The sequence below is a fragment of the Dryobates pubescens genome, chromosome 11, assembly GCF_014839835.1.
Source record: "Dryobates pubescens isolate bDryPub1 chromosome 11, bDryPub1.pri, whole genome shotgun sequence".
NCBI lineage: Eukaryota > Metazoa > Chordata > Aves > Piciformes > Picidae > Dryobates > Dryobates pubescens.
The window spans coordinates 10430750-10451666 of NC_071622.1; the positions used below are offsets into that span (position 1 = coordinate 10430750).

General features: G+C 51.1%; 1 protein-coding gene across 3 annotated transcripts; it reads left to right on the forward strand.

Moving 5' to 3' along the window:
* The first annotated feature begins 14652 nt into the window (after positions 1-14652).
* RGS16 (regulator of G protein signaling 16) lies at positions 14653-20573 on the forward strand. Of its 3 annotated transcripts, none has more exons than XM_009901918.2 (5): positions 14653-14830; positions 16119-16220; positions 16908-16969; positions 18299-18465; positions 18745-20573. In XM_009901918.2, exons 1-5 carry the CDS (start codon positions 14751-14753, stop codon positions 18943-18945), a joined length of 612 nt encoding a protein of 203 aa, XP_009900220.1. In that variant the 5' UTR covers positions 14653-14750; the 3' UTR covers positions 18946-20573. The 3 variants fall into 3 exon arrangements, with proteins under 3 accessions (XP_009900220.1, XP_054021429.1, XP_054021430.1); XM_054165454.1 differs by lacking the exon at positions 14653-14830 and adding an exon at positions 15419-15532; XM_054165455.1 differs by lacking the exons at positions 14653-14830; positions 16119-16220 and adding an exon at positions 16430-16737.
* Positions 20574-20917: the final 344 nt, after the last annotated feature.

Genomic DNA, 20917 nt, shown 5'->3' on the forward strand with positions numbered 1-20917 from the left:
CTAGCTGATGGGAAAGAGTTGAGAGAAGGAATGTCCCATCTGCCCCATGCTGAGATATAAGAAGAGCACAAGACCTGCCTGCTATGGCAGATAGCAATTTTCACACAGTACCTGACCAGCACACAGCAGGGAGAGGTAATATGAAAAAAACCCATCACACATAGTTTGGTTATTTCCTGATTTTTGACTGTTGCTGTTACCTACTGATTGCCCACCGTGGGTTCAATGCCATGCAAAGAACTACTGAAGACACAGACCCTGCTGCATGCTCAAAAACAGGACACAGGGAAGAGTGCAGCGAGCAGGACGAGCATCTGGGTGTGAAGTGGTGTGTGAAGTGTACTCTGGCCCTGTGCCCATAGCTGGCTAGCCAGCTGCAGGAGGACTCTCCACAGGTGTCTTCTTGTAGCACCTCCTCTGCGCCCTGCAACAGCGCTTGCCAGCTGCAGGCCCTGTTTCTATGGTGTTGCTCTTCCAGATATTGGGTTTCAGATTCCAGCAATATTTTCTAGTGGAGAAGCAGACAGCCTGTCTGTGGATTTGAGCCTACAGACCAGAGGTCTGTTTTCTTAGATTTATGAAGGCCTGGAAAGTGACCCCATGAATCTTGGGGGGGGGGGGGGGGGGGGTTGGAACTAAATGATCTTTAAGATCCCTTCCAACACAAACCAATCTATGATTCTATGATGATTCTACATTCTTCTCCTTCTCTCTAACACCCACAGATCGGAGGCTGTAAACCTCTGCTCTAGTTGAGGGTGGTGGGTAGGTTTGATACATCAGAAAGCTGGTGATAAAGTGGTGTAAACTAGGTAGAATTGACTTCTAAATTAGCTAAGCACAATGTGTTTGGAACGAGATACAAAAAGCCTGCTTGGATGCTATGAAGTTACTGTCCATTAGGTAGGAAGAAAGTTTGGAGGCTTTTTGTGAGGATGCCGTGCTGAACATTAGGACAAATAAGTTTAGAATCAAGATAGGGATGGTCAGCATGTTTGTTTCCTTTGGGAGGTGTCTCTAAGACACCAAAGTCTAAATATGGTGCAAGTGCAAAATTTATGTCCAGTAGGGAAAGCTGTTTTTCAGTACCTGGTTGGTCAGGTCTAGCATTCTCCAGTTGGTTTGTAGGAAAAGATCGGTGACAGGTGGGCTCTGGAAAGTGCCCCAGCTTCATCCAAGGGGTCTGCATCATACAATGGCTCAACCAGCCATGATTTGGGCTGTTCATGGGCCCATAGCTTTATGGCAAGCAAGGCACCTGGCAAAGAAGATCTAGTGGGACAGGTGTCTGGGGAAATGTGCAATGCTTTGGGAGGAGTCAAAGACAAAGTGAAAGATGCATGCATCCAGTGGCTGTCCCTGGAGGTAGCTGGGCTATAGGATGTGGAACAGAGTCACACCACCTATACAGCCCTTCCTGTTAGAGGTGAAAGGGAAGGAGGACAGCAAAGCACCCCATGCTGTGGTGAAAGACCTTCAATGCTTGACCCACAAAGCAGAATGCAAAGCTACTGACTGTGAGGAGGAGCTGGAAGAACTCTTTAAGAAACACTATGTCTACTACACCTACAGATTTGACTGGGGTCTCTCAAGGACATAGGTTTCTTTGGCTGAAATGGTTGGACCTGTTCAATGCCAGGTGTACCCAGTGGCACTGAGACCACCAAATGGTACAGCAGCTGGTGACCCAACCGCAGCAAGGCGGCAGCTCAGTTCCCTAGGGCTTCGGTGTCAAACACACTGTGTTGTGAGGGATGGAGGGAGGCCACCTTGCCTGGCCCTGCCTGCCTTCCTTCCAGCTTCCTCTCGACTGCTCATATGAAAAGCATCCCAGTGCTGCTCTGGATGTGAGAGATGGCAGCAGCAGGCTTATGCAGCATTGCTTTCAAGGAGAAGGCAAAATATTGTGTTAACTGCCTTGTAGCACTTCTCTTAAAGCCACCGATAAACGGTCTGGGTGGGCTTGGATGCTGCTGCCCTCTAGTACCCTCTGATGCATGCCAAACATGGCTCTTCAGCAAGTGCCCTGCAGTCACCTGTGGTGGTGAGGGTCACAGGGACAACCAGGCAATGAGGGAACAGCAGAAACAAGACATTTGTATTGAGGAATGATGGACAGGAACTCAGAAGCAAGGACAATTCCCAGGCTTCCCTGATGGCTGCAAAGGCTGTTCGGAATGTGGCTGTGGAAAGCCCGGGAGGTAACGTGTCTAGGCAAGCTCCTCCAGCATTGGTGCTGTCAAACCTTTCAGTTTGCATCAGAACTCGTGGAGAAAACTTCCAAGTAGTCAACACCCTGTTACAACTAAGCTCCCCTCTCTCCACCATCGACCTGGGGAATTGTGCTGTGCAGGCGCCTCCAGAGATGCCGTTGCTGCGATGGTGACAGCAACTGTTTTCTCATCAGCTGATGTAGGAGAAGTGTTTTGCCTGTTCAAGTGGTGCCAGGTAATATCCTCCACGGGGAGCATCCTAGAGCACAGAGTGGAGCAAAAGCATTGTCTGAGGCGTACGAGTCTCTCATGGTTATTTTTGTTGCTGCTCTTACAGTTTGTCTCGAAGGAAAGCAGACCAGTTATTTAAAGCAATTCTTTTTTTCTTTCTTTTTTTTTTTCCTTTTTAAACAAGAAATTGGCACCAGCTGCTTCTTTTATGCCAAATGTCAGTCTGAAGTGAATTAAAATAGGCAGCTTATAGCTCTTCCCCTTAAACCAGGGGCTGATGAAGGAAATAATGACTGAGCCAAAGCTTCGGAAAGCACTGAGTGATGACTAATCCCCGTCAAGGACAAATATCCTATCTTTGATTCATCTCTTACTGATGTGAAAAGGATATTCATAACTTACAAACCCCATTTCCCCTCTCCACAAGCACACACCTCCAAAACTTCCCTCCCAATTCAAGCAACGTCAGAGTGTGCTGTCACATGAAGAGAGGGCAAAGAAAAAGAAACCGTTTTGCTCAGCTCTTTCTATTCTGTGTGTTTGCTGGCAAGTATCCAGTCAGCTCCCAAGTCCTGTGACAGCGAAAAGGAGGAAGAGTTTGCAAATTGCCTTTTTTTTTTGGGTAAGCTTCAGATGTTGTGAACTCCAGAAGCAGATGCTACTTTGGGTTTCTTTCTCCTGCCTTGGCTGTGGGATGATTTCCATCACTTTCACTGGACTTGCCGATGTACCGATGGGTTCGTGTCCTCCGCGCTGGGAAGCCGTGGTGGGCAAAGTCCCACTGGGCTAAGCAGGGGAGGGGAATAGGTGTGTGTGTGTGTGCCTGAGGGTGTGGGTGGGTTGAGCGTGCATGAGACTTCATGTGTATGTTATTTAGTGTCTCCTACTAGAGAAGCTTTCCTGAGACCTAGATGTGCATGTTAAAATAGGAGAATTAGGCATAAATGACATAAAAATGAGATTTTTAGCCAGTGTCGTGTTTGCCTCGTGTGTACTGTTTGACTAGTAATAAGAGATGTACAACTCTGCTAGGCTTCCAGTTACCCATAAGAGCACATGTATCAAACTGAACTGAATGTTCACTGATAGACACAAAACCAAAATGTTTACAGCATTCAGAGCAATAGCAAAGCATACCTCATGCCAGTCCTGCAGTGCCTCTCATCAGTGTAAGCTTTCCCCTCCCTGGGGGCCTCTTGCTTCTCCCTCCAAACCCCTCTCTCCTCCTTAGTCCTGTCTTTGTGGTCTTCCTCCTCCTCCTTATGGTTCCTCTCTGGAGCACTCCTGTCCATGCCAACCCTCCTCTCCACCATCACTGTTTGTCCCCATATATCTAAGCCTGGCTGTCACATAACCTCCTCCTGTTTGCAGATGCATCCCCGTTCTCATCTGTTCCTCCTCTTCTTTGCCTTTTACTTCCCCAGACACTTGTTTCTGGTCTTGCCATCTCTTATGTACTGCCTACTGCCACTATAAAACTCCTAGCAGCTATTCCCTTGCCCGTTATGTAAGAACAAAACACTTCACAGAATTCCTGCTGTCTTTCATTCCCTGGCCTGCTGTGGTTGTCCACTTCCTTGGTACTGTGTTTTCTCTGGCATCAAAGCATTATATCACAGAACTGGAATTCAAGTACCTTCTGCTGCTAGACCAGAAAGCTTTTCTCTACCATGCAGCCCTTGGGCTTGCAGAAGCTCATCTTGTCCCCAGCCTTGTGTTGTCTTCCATCCACACTCCACGCGCTGCGCTTGTGGCAGGGGCTGGCTAGTTGAGAAGGCAGCCGTGCTAGCCGGAGGCAGTGTCTGCTTCAGCAGGGTCATAGCTCTGCTTCCTCCTGGCTTTCTGATACATAAAAAAGAAGAAAAAAAAAATAGAGTGTAAATAAAGGGTGTGTGTGTGGTGTATTTGCTCAGTAAAGTCAGTTGTTCTGCTCTGTGCCTCCTCTTGGTTTTAACGGGAGGGATGTCTCTCTAATGTGAGACCGCAGTAAACACAAGTGGAGTTCAGGGAGCTCCATGGGAGGGAGGTGGCAAAAGGGGATGAGCTTGTTACTGAAAAAAAAAATAAACAAATCAAAATGTCTGGCCAAAAGGCACACACTAATAGGCAGTGCCTGCTTCTGGAGTGCCTGCTTCTGGCATACAAGAGAGCTGTGGGCACCAGCCACGCTGTGAATCACTTGTCTCCTGTAGCCCCACAGCTCCCAGTTTGCATCATGTGCTGCGTGCCCCAGGCTGGATCTAAAACATGACTGGTGAGGACCTGCTCAGCTTTGCATTTACAGATAACAGCACTATCCTGAGAGAAATGTCTTCATGCTGCTCTATCAGTGCCTGCAGCCACCAGCTAAAAAGCAGTGAGGGGAAGGAGGGACTTTGTATTGATTGGTGTGGCCCCCTGTGGGATTACTGGTAATGAAGAAAGCGGGGTACAAGTGCTCCCTGGAGTAGAGACCCCTTCTTTAAAAACCACAGTCAAAGCCTCTCATCCTTTTGCCCCTCCTCTACAAGCAATCCAAATCAGAGAGGCAGATTTTCTGTTAAGCTCTCTGGCAGCCCCATCTTTGGTGGGATGGCAGTGCCCCAGCTGCAGAAAGGGGCTTTGAGGATCCAGCTCCAAACCCCAGCACTGAATAAGGCTGTCTTAAATCATGGAAAAGGCTTGTCCCTTGGGGAACATGCTTGTGGGTGGCTCAGAAGAGATTTAGGAGAGCTTTAATGTATGGAATGAACTCAGAAGCGAGCCACCAGATACCTGGGAAGCTCTTTTAAGAGCTTCTCTGTGACATGCTCTTTTTAAAATTACATCCTGATGCTGTGACTGCCTCTGCAGGGTCTGGGTGCCGCTGGTGCCGCAGGGGCTGTTCGGTCTGATTGCTTCCCATTCAGGGGAAGGCATGGGCTCGGGTTTGGCTTGACTTTCTCTCTACATTAACTGCTTGTTTGCTTTCCTTCTGAGGCTGGAGAAGCTCCTCAGCCATACCAGATGTCCGACTGGTGATGATATCCCCCAAGCTGTGTCACCCCATTGTAAAGTGCTACTCACCTGTACCGTATAGAGACCGTAAGGACGTAATAAACAGCCTGAGACTACTTGCTCTCTGCCTGAGTGTCTGAAAAAGGGTGGGCTGAGTGTGTTTTCCCACGTGGAAAGTGAGAACTGTGGATCTGGGGATGGAGGGGTATCTCCTAGGAGAATTACTAAGGAGGAAAAGGATGGGAGAAGCTTGCACCTTCTTGGATCCTGCCCTCATCCTTCTGCGTGCTGGTTTCACTGGTGCGAATAGGCTGGATGGGACAATGAAGGGATGTGTTAACTCTGAGCAGTCTCCTCTCTTGAGGGAATTTAGATCTGTTCTACCTAGAGGTACAGTTTGGGGAGATGAGTCAGAAATACTGTCAGCTGGTATCTAGGAGATTACAAGGAAGGTAAATCTGAAGAGTTTACCACCAGTGCATTGCTGTCCTTTTCTGGCTACCCCCCCGCTGCTGCCTGTGGTGGATTACCCACCTCAAATCCCAAAACCAAGGACCTGAGTGCAAGCAATGTCAGAAGCTGTTGTTCTGGGTAAAAGAGTACAGCAAAGCTTCTTCACGGCAAGGGGCTGATGGTGTCTGCCCAGGGAGTAGCTGCAGTTGGAGCAGAGCAGGAGAACTGGCTTCAGTCCAGGTAGGCAGGCAGCACTGAGAATGGTGACAGTCAGTGCAGAAGGGTGATGTGAGCAGAAAAATTATCTCCTCTGCTGAACCAGGTACCTTGTGGAAGCACACATAAACCTGCAGCACCTTCCTGGAGGAGAGGCCAGTAGCAGGTAAATGCTTGTTCAGCCATGCTCCAGGGGAAAAGTGGAAAACCAAGCCCTTCACTGCCTGTCAGTGTGGTGTGGGGACACAGGGCTGCAGAGACAGCCATTTGGCTCTCTCCAGCCTTGCTGCCTCCATATGCATCCTGTGGGAGAAGTAGTGATGGTTCCATACAAAATGCTCTTTACCAGCCCATTAAACCCACTGAAATGCAGCCAGAAGTGGCTGCGATGAAGGTGGCACAGCTGGGGCTCCAGCCTTTCCCACGCATCAGTGCTGCAGGTGGCACAGCTCCCACCTGCCCTTCTGGCAGCGTTTCCATTATGCCAGGTGTGAAAGCAAGTGCCAGGTCTGCTCTCTGCAGCCAGACCAGCAGTGGAGTGGAGGAGGTATGAGCAGGGTCCCCCAGCAAAGGCAGCAGTGTGGATGGATCAAACATGATCAGTCTGTGAGAAGCAAATAGATGCTTTCTCCAATCTGCAAAATGCAAACCCAGGCTCTATCAGGCATCTTGCATTGAGGTCTGGCCTTGACCCATCCTGGGGAGAAACAAGCTGGGGAGTTCACCAGCAAAGCCCAGGGTGAGGGCTGACAGTGGGGATGGGGGTGAACTAGTAAGAGAAGGAAAGGCAAGGGCTGGCTCAGCAGGCAGAGAAAGCACCTCTGGGACCAGGGCATGTATGAGCTAGAGATGAGCAGTGAGAGCTGGAGGAGTCAGCGTGACTCAGTGAGTCCCAGGGACCATTTTAGGGAATCTGGAAGAGCCTAGGCTTGTTAGGCAAGGGTTGGGCAGCAGCTGAAGGCAATCCTGAGTACTAAAGGGGGAAGGGGAGAGGGAAGGATCAGTGGGGCAGAGAGAGAGACCAGAGTGAGGGCAGCTGTGGGGAGGTTGTTTAGGCATTATTGGGAAATTGCATGGTGGGAGATCTCAGAGTGTGGAGAAGGGAGGAAGGGAGGGAGGAGAAAGAGCTTCAGTGAGGAAGGGATGAGGCCAAGCAGAGCACCTCCTGAGAAGGTCTGGCAAGTGAGGGAGGGCAGTGACCTGGATTCTTCTCGGTCCTGGGCACATCGAGGGTGCTCCCCACCTGATGCACAGCCAGAAGGTGTTTGCTACACGGTAAGCACAGGGTTGAATTTAAAGACAAAAATGGAACAAAGTTGTTTTTCCTCTCAAAATTGCTGCAGTGGAAATTTTTTTTCTCCCATCCCCCTTTTTTAACCCTAATTCCCTTCCCTTTTAATATTTTTTTCTCCTTTTCATCTGCTGCTTCTTCTCTCTAAGCCTGTCGCTGAGCCAAAGCAATTTGCATGCATCCAGGGAAGGATCTGCCATTAGTGCTGCTCTGTCTCTCCTCTTAGTTAGGATATATTTAGCCCTCATCTTTGTTGGGTGGTTTTTTTGTTGGATTTTTTTTTTTCCCCCTACTTTCTTTCTTTTTATTATTTTGCTGTTCAGTGGCTTTAAAGAGCAGGTGCCAGGAACAGAAAGCTAAGGTTTAAAAATACCTGCTGTCAGATACCTCTCCCTACGCAGATGTGCTCCAGTGCTGTGCAAGAGCGAGCACATGAGCAGAGTGGGTAACAGCTGCCCCTTGAAGAGCTCATTTGGAATTCTAATTTAGTTTTATTTTATGGGAATTTTTCAATGTGATTATTATTTCATTATTTTATTTCCATGATCTCTTTCCGCACTGCTGCGAGTTTCCAGAGCAGCTATTTCCGCTCGTGCTCCGGGGGAACGCTGAGTGGGCTTTGCTTGGGAAGTCAATTAAATGCCCCATGGGTTAGGGTGAGGACCTGGTGGTGCACAGAAGCTGCGAAGGGATGAGTGCTGCTGCCTGAGTGGGCAGCTGTGCCCCCTGCAAGGCAGTGTGTGTGTGTGTGTGAGGGGGGGGTCATCCTGGGCAAGGGGGCATGGATGAAGCTAGGCTCACCTGCACCCGTAGAATAGAATAGGCTGGAAAAGACCTTTGAGATGATTGAGTCCAACCTATCATCCAACACTACCTAATCAACTAAACCATGGCACTGAGCACCCCATCCGGTCTCTTCCTAAACACCTCCAGGGATGGTGACTCCACCACCTCCCTGGGCAGCACATTCCAATGGCCAATCACTCTTTCTATGAAGAACTAACATCCAGCCTAAACCTTCCCTGGCACAGCTTGAGACTGTGACCTCTTGTTCTGGTGCTGGTTGCCTGGCAGAAGAGACCAGCCCCTGCCTGTCTACAACCTCCCTTCTAGTAGTTGTAGAGAGCAAGAAGGTCTCCCCTGAGCCTCCTCTTCTCCAGGCTAAGCAACCCCAGCTCCCTCAGTCTCTCCTCATAGGGCTTGTGCTCCAAACCCCTCCTCGGCTTTGTTGCCCTTCTCTGGAGACCTTCCAGCAAGTCAACATCTTTCCTAAACTGAGGGGCCCAGAACTGGACACAGATCTCCAGGTGTGGCCTAACCAGTGCAGCGTACAGGGGCAGAATGACCTCCCTACTCCTGCTGGCCACACTATTCCAGAATGGTGGGGGGCTGGAAGAGGACCTCTGGAGATCATCTAGTCTAAAGCAGGGTCACCCAGAACAGGTCATCCAAGCTCTTATCCAGGTGGGTTTTAAAACTCTATAGAGAAAGAGGCTCCCCAGCCTCTCCAGGCAGTCTGATCCAGGGCTCCAGCACCCTCACAGGAAAGAAAGGTTTATTTCATCTTCACATGGAACCTCCTGGGTTCTAGCTTGTGTTTCTTTCCCCTTGTCCTGTTGCTGGGCAGCATTGAATAGGGTCTTGCCCCATTCTCATGACCTCTACCCTTTAGATATTGATAAACATTGATAAGATCCCCTTTCAGTCTTCTCCAGGATAAACAGCCCCATATCTCTTTGCTTTTCCTCATTGGAGAGATGCTCCAGTTCCCTCAGCATCTTCATAGCCTCTGCTGCATTCTCTCAAGCAGTTCCTTGTTTCTCTTGAACTGAAGAGCTCAGAGCTGGACATAATACTGCAGATGTGGCCTCACTAGGGCAGAGAAGAAGGGTAGTAGAACCTCTCTCAACCTGCTAGAAACATTGTTTGCTACATGCTGGCTTGTGGTTAACTTGTGTAGCAGGACTCCCTGCTCCTCCTCTGCAGCTGCAATGGGACTCTTGGAGACCCCTTGCAAACACTCCATTGCTGTTGCAGCCACACTGGCATCTCCATTCCTCCTGGGTACCATTGCCACTTCTGAGTGATGCCACACTCCTGCCTGCACAGTAGCAACCTCTTGGCTCAGACAATGTGCTGCCAGCACCCTTTCTCTGTCTCCTTTGCCTACATCTGTCCTTAAACACAATCAGATGAGCTTGCTGTTTGAGGAAAGGGCTGTGCAACGTGAGCAGTATCTTGAAGTCTCTCTCTTCTACTCCTTTGCATTCAACATCTCCCTGATTTCATGCCTAGCACTTTGTCAGTCTCTGCCGAAGCAATGCAGGGAGTGCATGGTGCTGTCTTTGGGTTTAACCATTCCTCATTGCCACCTCTGTAAGCCTCCATCAGTTTAAGAGAAACCGGATGTCAGGCTCCTCAGTGAGCCTGCCTGGCCCACATCTGCAATGCAGTGAGACCCCAGCAGCATAGCTCACCCTCCTCACACTCTTCCTCTCCTCCTCCTCTCTGCTGTCCCCTTCCACTCAAACCATATGAAAATGCAAAAATGCCTGGCACCAGAAACTCTTCTCAGAGCCTGGTTGTGCTTTGGGGCACATAGAATCATTTAGGCTGGAAAAGACCTTCAAGATCATCGAATCTGACCATCGACCTTGCTCTACCGAGTCCACCACTAAGCCACATCCCCAAGCACCCAATCTATATATGGCTTTTAAACACATCCAGGGATGGTGACTCCATCAGCCTATTCTAGTGCCTGACAATCCTTTCAGTGAAAAAACTTTTCCTAATGTCTAGCCTAACCCCCCTCTGGTGCAGCTTGAGGCCACTCCCTCTTCTATCTCTAGAGACCACCTGTCCACCTCAGGACAGCCTCCATTCAGGTAGTTGTAGAGAGCACCAGTCCTTTCTTATTCCATGTTACCTGCCTCATTTGTGTAGTACTGGGGCTGCAAACTTTATTTTCCTATTTCCCAGGCTTTCTGGCACTTCAGAAGTGCCAGAAACGACAACAGCAGCAATACCTGGGGGTGAGAGGTTTTCTGGTTTGCTTGTGATGGGGAAGCCAGTAGCTGTACCCCTCCAAATGCAGGTGCAGCTCTTCCACCACAGGTGCCTCCACAGTCCAGGCATCTCCCAGCCTAAGCACGCAGACCCCCCACCATGCACCCTGCCTAGGTTTCTGGGACCTCCCTGGTGGAAACAAAGCCCCAAGAGGGCCGGTCCCCGTGGATGGGAGATGGGTTTTGTGCCGGCAAAGCCGCAGCACCATTACGGGAAGGGAGCCCAGCCCCAGGCGTTGCAACACAGATGAGCTTTTTGTGTTCCAAAACAAGGGCTGATAATGCAGGCGAGCGAGCTGGAGCCGCGGGAGGCTGCTAAGCTAAATGAGACAGGAAGCACGTAATTAAATTAGATATAGAGCAGCATGAAGACATCTGAGTACACAGTTGTCGTTGGGCTCAGAGGCTATTGCATAACCCTACCGAAGAGCCCTGCGTTAGGAAATATTGCATCTACCACATCCCAGGCTGGCTGGCTGCCCACCCCCGGACAGCATCTCCCCGGGGTGAGGATCTGTCATCAAAAGGGAGAGTTAAAGGAGCTGCCCCAAGGGAGTAGAGCTGTCAGCTGGTTGTTTATACAGGGAGGCTATGATAAAATGAGCAGAAGGTCTGTCCTGGACTTGGTAAGGGAGGATGCTGCCAGGGCAGCCTGACACCCATTCCTGCACCTGAGCTCAGACCCATACCTGTGCTACTGGCACTGCACTGTGTTACCAGAGCTGGGCACCAGTCTGAACACCCAAGTGTGGGACTTTGATGTGAGTGTGGCATTTCCTATAGCTTTATGCCACTTCTGGTTGAGGGGCTGGAGCACCTCTCCTATAAGGACAGACTGAGGGAGTTGGAGCTATTCGGTCTGGAGAAGAGAAGACTCTGAGGAGACCTTATTGTGGCCTTCCAGTATCTTAAGGGGGCTACAAGAAAGGTGGGGAGGGACTTTTTAGGGTGTCAGGTAATGATAGGACTAGGGGGAATGGAACAAAAATAGAAATGGGTAGATTCAGATTGGATGTTAGGAAGTTCTTCACCATGAGGGTGGTGAGACACTGGGACATGTTGCCCAGGGAGGTGGTGGAAGCCTCATCCCTGGAGGTTTTTAAGGCCAGGCTGGATGTGGCTCTGAGCAACCTAATCTAGTGTGAGGGGTCCCTGCCCATGGCAGGGGACTGGAACTAGATGACCCTTGAGGTCTCTTCCAACCCTAACAATGCTATGATTCTATATGGTACCCAAGAAGACACAGCTTTTTCAGAGTCATAGAATCATCAGGGTTGGAAGTGACCTTTAATATCAAGTCCAGCCATTAACTGATTGATTCTTTCCCTCACACTGAGGTTTATAGGGACCTGTCTCTCCCATGGGCTCTCCCTCTCCCATAGGGACCAAGCTCCCACTGCAGGCATTTCCTCACTTCATCTTTTCCTGAGCTTTGACTCACCTGAGTCATGTGCTTCAAAAGCTGCTACAAAGGGGACAAGGTAACGCCACACACGCACTTGCTCAACTCATTTTATTTTGATGGGGTGAAGCAGCAGGGAGACAGGTACTGAAGCAAAGTGGAGAACTCAGCAGGCTGTAATACCAAGGCAGGGGTGTGCAGAGTTGTTCTGTTCTGGCTCACATCACCCATGCTCCTCCACCATGGGCCTCGGCTGTTACTGTCATCCCAGCTGTGTTTTTGCCATACAGTTACACTTCCCTGGCTACTTCAAGCAGCACGTGGCTCCTAGCACAGTGACTGTCACAGGGACCATGGACTTGCTGCCAGAAGTCATCTATCCTGTGTGTCTGTTACACGTGCCCAGGCTCCTGGAGGCTTTCTTCTAGGCACAATGTGCTTAGGGAACAGTTCAAACACCAAGTCGCTGGCGTGTCCTGTGGTTGCAGATCTGTGGGTCGAATGGGCTACAGCTTTAAAGGGAAAAAGGTCACAGAGAAGTCCTGCTTGACACCAGGCATGTCCCAAAAGGATGAGACAAAACAATGTCAGGGCATTGCTGAGCACTGCTTGTGTGTGGAAACCCAGGAAGGAGGTTGAGATACAGGTGGCAGAGGAGAAGGGGTGTCACCACTCCAGGCCCATTGAGCTGCCGACTGCTGCAGCTGGGAGGTGAGTGTGAAGGGGGTGTGTGTGTGTGTGGTCAGTGCCAAAATACCTGTGTGTGACTTTCTCCTGTGGGTACCAGGAGCCCACACCCACATCAGCATGGCACTGCTGCTGCAACACTGGTGTTCCCAACATGGCAGTGATATGGTGTGGAGCATCAGGCTGATGTGGCCAAGCACTTCCAAAAGCTATGTTAGCTCCACACTGTGGGTACACACAGACCTCCTTAGCATCTGTACAGGCAAAGGCAACCTTACAGCCCTCCCACCCTTACTCATCTCCTTCTTTCCCTAAATTCACAGTTCTAATCATGGTTCTGAAGCACAGGGAAGACATGAACAAGAGCTTTCTGTAGCTCCAGATATTTATCTGCACCTGAATATCTGCTAACCAAGCCTTAAACCTGTTTACTTGAGTGAAAAATCTCAGAGGTGCTAGGAAAAGGGCTGGTCTTGTCACTAAAGCCAAGACATGAGCTAAAAACATGTTTGGTCATTAATCCTGATGCATCTTTTCTGGCTAGCCATGGGCAAGGCAATTCAGGGGCTTTTTCTATATGGTGGGTGAAAGGCAGGAGTCCCAGTTGCAGTTCATGGGAGCTGAGATGCCTGAAGCTCCTCTGAAAGTCTCCTATCCTGCTATGCTCTTGCTCCCAAAGGCTTCCTGAGAGGAGCCTTTCTCCTCAGCTCCTGGTGGCTGTGTGCCACCACCTTCCCTGGCATGGCTCATCTCTCACAAGCAAGACACTCTGGCTACGTCTTGCATGTGATTAATGCAGGAAGCAAGGGCAGAAGACATCCTGAGCTCTGGAAAAATGTCTGTGCTGGCTGTGGAGCCTAAGTGGGGAGGAAAGAAAAGGATGAGGAGTAAAGATGGCAGCTCTTGCCTTTGCCCTGGCATAGCCACCAGCATGGGGGTGAAAGGTTGCTCCCTCCACTGTGGTGAGCTCCCAGAGCCACAACCTGGGGAGCTGCAGGGACAGCAGCTCTGAGGGGCCCTCCATGAGCCTGACCTTGGCATGTGGGACCTATTGCTTCTCCTGGAGCTTTGCTTTGTGAGCTTTGCTGGTGCGCAGTGTCTGACACTGGTTTCACTTTTTCTCTTCACCCTTTGATTTTGCTACTTCTGTCATTCCCCTCCAGCTGCCAACACCTTCCGTGCTTTTAGTCTCTTCTTTTCATCTTCAGTTCCCATTAGGATCCCCTTTTGTCAGATACTTTTCCACACTTTGCTCAGACTTCCTTTGATGTGCATCTCCTCCCCTCTCTTCTCCCACTACAGATCCAGCAGAGAATTTATGATGATGCATAGCCTCTGCCAGCACATGAGGTCAGACACCAAGCCTTATTTACTCTAGCAGTGGATTGTCAGTGAGATCTGGGGGATGAGGAGACATGACACCCTTCTGCTCTGCCTGCAGTGAAAGGAGGGGGCATTGTGTTGCCCTGGGGAGTGCAGCCCCTTCCCCCAGAGTTTGGATCTGCCCCTGGGATGCTTCAAATCAGCCTGAGTCTGCTGGGGACTGGCATACCCTGCTGAAACCACCTGAGGAATCACAGAATGGTTTTAGTTGAAAAGGACCTCAAAGATCATTCAGTTCCAAACACCTGCCCCTACCTTCCACTAGACCAGGTTGCTTGCAGCCTCATCCAAATTGGCCTTAAACAATTCCAGGCAGAGGGCATCCACAACTTCTCTGGGCAACCTGTGCCAGTATTTCACCACCCTCTGCTGCGATGCAGTGCCAGGAGGGTCAGAAGTCCTCGGGCAGCAGGACTGAGCTGACAAATTATGGTGTGTACGGCGTCTGTCCTGTCCCTCTCGCTCTCCCCATGTGCGTTGCCCGCGGTTACTCAGCACGTCGGTGGAAACGAGCCTGTTTTTTCCTGTTAGCGAGGAAGCAGCTATGACTGTGATGCCCAAGGACAAGCTCGGGCCTCCTACTCCCCCCTCCTTTTCCAGCACAAAAGAAAAAACAAACAACACCCTACCTAAGCTGTTATCTTCACCAGGCTCTGCCAAAGTAGCTTTTGGTTGGCTGGAGCGAAGCTGGGTCCCCCTCCCAGCTCTCCCGCCTCCCACCCCATATAAAGCGCAGCTCCTTGCCGCTTCTCCAGCCGACAGCGCGCAACCGTGGGCGCAGGTGCTGCCACAGCTGCCTGTTGCACACCCCAACCACCACCGTTAAGGACCCGATGAGTTGCTGGGTACCTGGGTGCCCAGCCCTCAGCATGTGCCAGGGCTTAGCCGCGCTCCCCATCACTTGCCTGGAAAGGTAAGGGGCTTCGCCACGCCGCAGGTCTGGGATGCAGAGGGTTCTCTGGAAAAGATGCACCTAACTTCCGAAAAGCTGGGTCAGCCTCCGCTGCTGCTGTGGCCGTGGTGTCTCAGTAGGAACTGGGATGCAGACCACAAGGAAACAGGCAGTGAAGGGCTGCCCGAGTGATTTGTTTTGGCGGCGCCTGTTCTGCTCCCCAGCAGGGGAGCAGGGAGGTGACACACGCAGAGGAAGAGGAGGCTGGAGAGGGCTTCCTTGCGTGTGGCTGGGTGTACAAACACGAGGGCTGCTCCTCCAGCTCCGCAGAACTTGGTTCAAGTTGGCAGCAACAGGACTGTTTTTGTCAACACGGTCGAAACGTTAAGTGACACGTTGCTCCTCCTGCCAAACATGGCTACACGGTGCTGGCTTGACATTTAAACACTTAAATGTTTTTCATATGAGTGCCTTGGGATGATGGAACGAGCTCCAGCACACAAATAGCAGCGGGGCCGTGAGCTGCCTGCGGGGGGGACCCTGGGGAAAGGAGCCCATTTAGCAGCAGCTCCTGTTGAATTGCTGCAGAACCCTCCCGGCAGGGAGGTGCCACCACCGCAGAGCTGTGGTGACAGGCAGTAGCATCCCCGGCTCTCGCAGAGGGGTTCTGGCACAGGAGCATCGTGTGCTGACGCTGGGCTCACTGAGTCTCGAAGGCATGGGGTAGGTGGGTGATACCACTGGGGAGTGTGACCATCTCCATGGCAAGCTCCTGGTGATTCAGGGGCACCCCAAAAAACAAAGTAGGGGACCACCAGCCCTGCTGCAGGAGCTTTGCAGCGAGGAGATGCTCCTCTGCCGAGCAGAAAAGCAATCAGTGTTTTTCCATTGGCACTGCTGGGAGATGAGGATGGGGAAAGAAGCCAGGCTGGCTTCAAGGAGCTGGGGGGGGGGGGAGGGGGCTCTGGGGACTCTAGTTGGGCTCTCAGCAGCTGCTCTGCTACCTGCCCCCGAGGAAAAAGCTCACCGTGCTGTATAAATGCGTGCGATGCTACCTGGGGAGGGAGCAGGAGGGAAGCATCTCCTGGGCTTAATGCACTGCTGAGTGCGGTTGCCAGGGAGCAGAAACAGCAATTGGAGATGCATTTATTTCATACATCAGAAGGCAAAGAAGGAGCTGATGCTGAGGAGAGAGGGCTGCCCCTCCAAACTGTGTCGGGTGTGTGGGGTGCAGCCCCTGGAGGCAGGAGGGATGGTGTGGTGGCAGCAGCAGTCCAACAAACCCACCTCTCCCCTTCCTCCCTTCCAGAGCCAAGGATCTGAAGAGCCGCTTAGGGATTCTGCTTCACAAACCAGAGCTGGGACACAGGATCAGGACCTCTAGCAAGCTGCAGCTGGGCTCCAGGTGGAGGTAAGCCAAGCGGTGCCGTGTCCCAGGTTCAGCCTGGGACAGGTGCCCGTGGACCCGGCTGTCCTGGGGGATGCTCCTACCCATCTGCAAAGCAGAGAGAACAGAGTGCAGCTCGCCCTCCCCGAGGTCCCACCCCGGCAGGCAGAGAAGGCGGATCACTTGGAGCTCCACCAGTTATAAAATCAGATGGGGGAACCGATGCTCTGGCATTAGGCACAAGAGAGCAGGGCGACAGCAACAGGCGAGAAACCCAGAGGGCTTCTGCAGTCCCAGTGGTGTCTCAGCCCAGTGCTTGGGACCTGTAGGGAACGCAGGCAGCATTTAAAACAGAATACTAGCTACTGCTGCTGAAGGCAGGGTGTCCTCTCACAGAGGAGGCTCTGCTGGGCTTGTACCAGCTGTAAAGAGGTTCTGCTAAATTACAGAAGCTACCTAACCAAAGCTGCATTATGGAGCTGAGGTCTGGTGAGCCATCAGGGAAGGTAAAAGAAAGGGAGAAAGGAAAGAGAGCCCACAGGTAATGGATGCTGGAGGTCTCAGTGTTTTCCTACCGAGTGCTGCTCCCTCCCTTCTTGTTCTGTTTCCCATAATGGGACTGCTTGACTGAAGTGCCTGCATCCTTTGCTGTGGGGCAGGAGAAATGCTGTTGGCAGGACAGCAAGACTTACAACCCTTTGTCTTTTCCAGAGACTCCTCACAAGAGGCACTTGAATGGAGGGAGTCCTTCGACCAGCTCCTGAAGAGTAAAAGTGAGTAGGATCTTGTTTTCTTCTCTTGGTGAACGTGTGTGGGACAAGCATGTTTCCAGTGAGCAAGGGGGGGACAGTGATGCTGCAGCCAGTATGTGAGGAAATCTTGTCTGCTCCTCAGATGAGATGGTTTAGGATTTAGAAAGAGGCCTTTTTGCTGCTGTGACGGTGTTGATGCACGGGGCTCATAGCATGCTGTGCCCTTTTCTTCTGGCTGGGTGCTTTCTGGGGGGGCATAAATGCTGTCTTGCAACACCTGGCTGCTGCCTCAGGAGAGGAGCATCAGCTTGGGCATCCCTAGTGCAGCACTCCACCATGGAGAATCGGTGTGCTGTCCAGACCAGCCCTGTCTCCACACTCTGGAGAAGGCTCTTGGTGTCTGCTCTCCATGCTCAGCTTTGCGCAGCAAAGCGGCCACCTCCCCACAGGTTTTGTTGCTCAAAACACTGCATTGCTGCCCTCTGTCTGTCCTGTGCCTCCAGGGATGGTTCTTCCACAGGAGGAAGGGATTTAGCTGCTTTACAGAGATATACTAAGGTTTCCTTCTCTGATAATTGCTAAGAGTATGGTGAGGAGCAGGGCTTCCATAAGGTGCTCTCTGCCTCTCCATGCAGATAGTACCTCCTGACGCTCTTTTTGAGTCCATATGTAATCCTTCCTTTGTGCTGGCCTTTGCAGCAGGCACACAGTGGCAGAAGTGCTCAATTTGAATACAAAAGCAGCTGTCTAACTTAAAAGTTATTCCAGAGCCACAGAGAGTCCTTCTGTCGTGCTAGTTTGGGGCTAGACATTTTTCTTTGCCAGTCTCCTCACGTGCTGTGGTGGCTAACAGACATCTCCAGCTTTGTGGCTTAACACAAGCCCCCAGGCTGGCTCTGAAATCCGCACTGCAATTACTCTTCCATACTGCTCAGCATCTCATTTTTCCCAGATCTCAGCTGAGAAATAAACCCAAAGCCATCACTGCTCGGCTCCTGCAGGGAACCGAGACGTCAGTGCATTTCTGCTTAGGTAGAATTAGCTCTTTTCCGAAGCTGTAAAGAAAATACTCTGAAGCCTCGTAACAGAAAGGGCAAATAAATAAAACCAGAGAATTGCTTGTCTGTGGGAAAAGGATTTTATTGGAGCCCAGGGGCCAATTAGCAGCATCTCAGAGGGTGGAATTTGCCCGGAGGGAAAGGAAATCTGCAGATGTCATACTCTGAGCTCCCAGGGCGATGCTTGCGGGATGCTTACAGGATGCTTGCAGGCAGCACCACTTTTGGCAGCCATTCTCCTCTTCCTCCCCTCTCCTCCATTCTGCTAACTGTTCTTCTCTCCCCTGCCCAGGTGGGGTGACAGCCTTCCACACCTTTCTGAAAACAGAGTTCAGTGAGGAGAACCTGGACTTCTGGCTGGCCTGTGAGGACTTCAAAAAGACCCGGTCGAAAACCAAGCTGGCCTCCAAGGCCAACAGGATCTTCGAGGAGTTTGTCCAAAATGAGGCACCCAGGGAGGTGAGAGCATTTTCTACCTCTGTCCTGTGGCACTGATAGGGTGAGAAAGGATTAAAATGTCCTGGTGGGTTTTATTCAAGTGCTCTCAGCTCAGTGGGAAGATGTGCTCTTGCTCACGAGAGCTTTAATTTCTCACATTGCATGGTCTACCAAGACAAAGGAGTACAAAAGCTTGTGAGCATCTTCACCTTCATTTGAAGATGGAGGAGACAGTTTGTGTCCTCCTGTGGGAGAGGAGTTAATGCTGAGTTAATGTTTGTGGCCGCTGCTTCCTTGTAGGTGAATATCGACCACGAAACCAGGGAGATCACGAGGAAGAACCTTTCAGGTGCCACCTCCACTTGCTTCAATGAAGCCCAAGCCAAGACACGCACTTTGATGGAGAAGGACTCCTACCCCCGGTTCCTGAAGTCTGCTTCCTACCAGGACATGACCAAGCAGGCCACCAGCCGTGGCATCAGCAAGCGGTCGCATACCTGACCCGAGCTCAAATCCACCATGGGAGAACAAGCCAGGGGACCAGGCAGAGGCTGAGAGACAGTTTACAAAGGCTGAGGTCCATGTGGTGGGGTTTCAGATGAAGTCCTGGCATTTTAGTAGGATCCTCAGGACCTCAAGCGCTTCCTGCTTCTCACCAAGCTGCTGGGAAGAGAGGTCCTCCCTCTCTGGAGGAGCAGAGCGGGTAGGAAGCCATTGCCTTCCCTTGCAGCATGGCTGGAAACCTGCACCACCACAGGGACAGCGAGTAATTGGATTGGAGTTCCAAGCCCAGGAAAAAGAGACTGGATTCCCCTGAGCATCCCTAACCAGAGAGCCCCTGCCTGCTCTCAGGACTCTGCCTCTGAACTGCAGAGCCAGCCTGCAACTCCCACCGTGCCCAGGGCAACCACCCCAGACCTGCCCGCAGGGCTCTTCCTACAGGGAACGGCCAGAACACAAGTCCAAAAGACTCCATGGCATTTTCAGCTGGAGGAACCCTGTGCTTGCCTCCCCCTGATCCCAAGATCCTTCTTCTGCTGCTTCCTACGCATGCTCTGCATCAAAGCTCAATGCCTTCTTCCTCCACAGTGCACCCCTAGCAGTGACATTTCCATCCCTCGCTTAAGTGACGTGACCTTCAGCTGGCACACGTTCTTAGGTCACCTGCATCACTTTTTATTACTGTTATGGTTATTTATTTGGTCATCCTCATTGTTGTGTAATATTTATTGGAAGAGCACTGCTGAAAGCATACAAGCTGGTACATTAAATTATTCTAGATGTTGTAGCACTTGGCATGCTGCCCACCTTTCCTGTAGGATAGCTTCAGAGAGATGAGCAGACAGACCTGGATTGTGACTGTGGAGCAAGGTATGTGAGCAGCAGCAGCAAGAGTGGAAGCCTGGCAAGGGCTGCCAGTGGGGTCAAAGGCAGCAGGTTTCCCATGAGCCTGGTGGAGTGTTGGTGATGGTAAGAAGATGCTTTGTGGTCCATGCTAGTTCCTTTCTCCCCTTGAGGATGTGGATGGCATCCCATAGCCTAGCAGCTTGTCCTAGACAGAATAGCGATGTAAACCAAGCACTTTGCTGAGTGATCCTGTTGAAAACCCTTTTTATTTTACACTTAAGAGAGAAAAACTGAGGCTTTCCCCTGGTTTTGAATTTGGCCTGGTGTTCTCTTGGACAGTGAACCCAGTCTGCAGCCACAGCACTTTAGCAGAAACCCAGGGAGCTGAGTGAAACAGGGATGCGTGCTGGGAATTCAGCATCTCGGGGGGCAGCAGGACAGTTCATCAGCTCATACTTGTGGGATGAGCTCTTCAGAAAAGAAGCAGGCATGCCTGGGTCCTGCATTCACTCTGGAAAGATGTGGATCCTGGTTGGCAGCAATGGTGCCAGCAGTTGTGTGGGTGGGTGTTGGGGACCCCACAGGTGTCCTGCGCTGGGACACGGGGAATGTGCCATCAGCACCAGTCCCTCCTGAGACAGCCTGGGGCTGCCACATGTGCTTCCATTTACCCCTAAATACCAAACCTGGAGGCCCTCCTCTTGCTGGCACTTGCTGAGAAAACTACCTTTTGCCTCCCTGAACATCAGCTGGAGCACAGGATTTCTTGGACTTTTCATGGCTGTTGGAACAGAGCAAGGGACCAAGGACCAGTTTGGGGATGCTGTGTTGAGTCCTCTTCCACCTTCCCCATCCTGGTTGTACCTCTGAGCCTCAGTGGGCCCTGGCTGTGTTTACAGGGAGATTTTAGTTGTTTTCTTATCTCTTATTTATTTTTACAACTGGAACCATCTCCGCCGTGCTCCTGAAGTGAATGACGCACAACGGTCCATTGTCATGGCTAATGTAATATTGTCATTACCAAATAAAATGCAAAGAGCAAACTCCCATGACAGCATGCTTTCTCTGACTCTGGGCTTTCAATTCATTGTAGCATTCCAACTTGGGTCACCTGCAAAGCACACTA

What these genes read in the sequence shown, in the direction of transcription:
- RGS16 (XM_009901918.2), top strand. Translation starts at nt 14,751, where the DNA reads ATGAGTTGCTGGGTACCTGGGTGCCCAGCCCTCAGCATGTGCCAGGGC. An exon ending in CCCATCACTTGCCTGGAAAG is followed by an intron (nt 14,831 to 16,118) that starts GTAAGGGGCTTC and finishes CCTCCCTTCCAG; the next exon opens with AGCCAAGGATCTGAAGAGCC. An exon ending in AAAATGAGGCACCCAGGGAG is followed by an intron (nt 18,466 to 18,744) that starts GTGAGAGCATTT and finishes GCTTCCTTGTAG; the next exon opens with GTGAATATCGACCACGAAAC.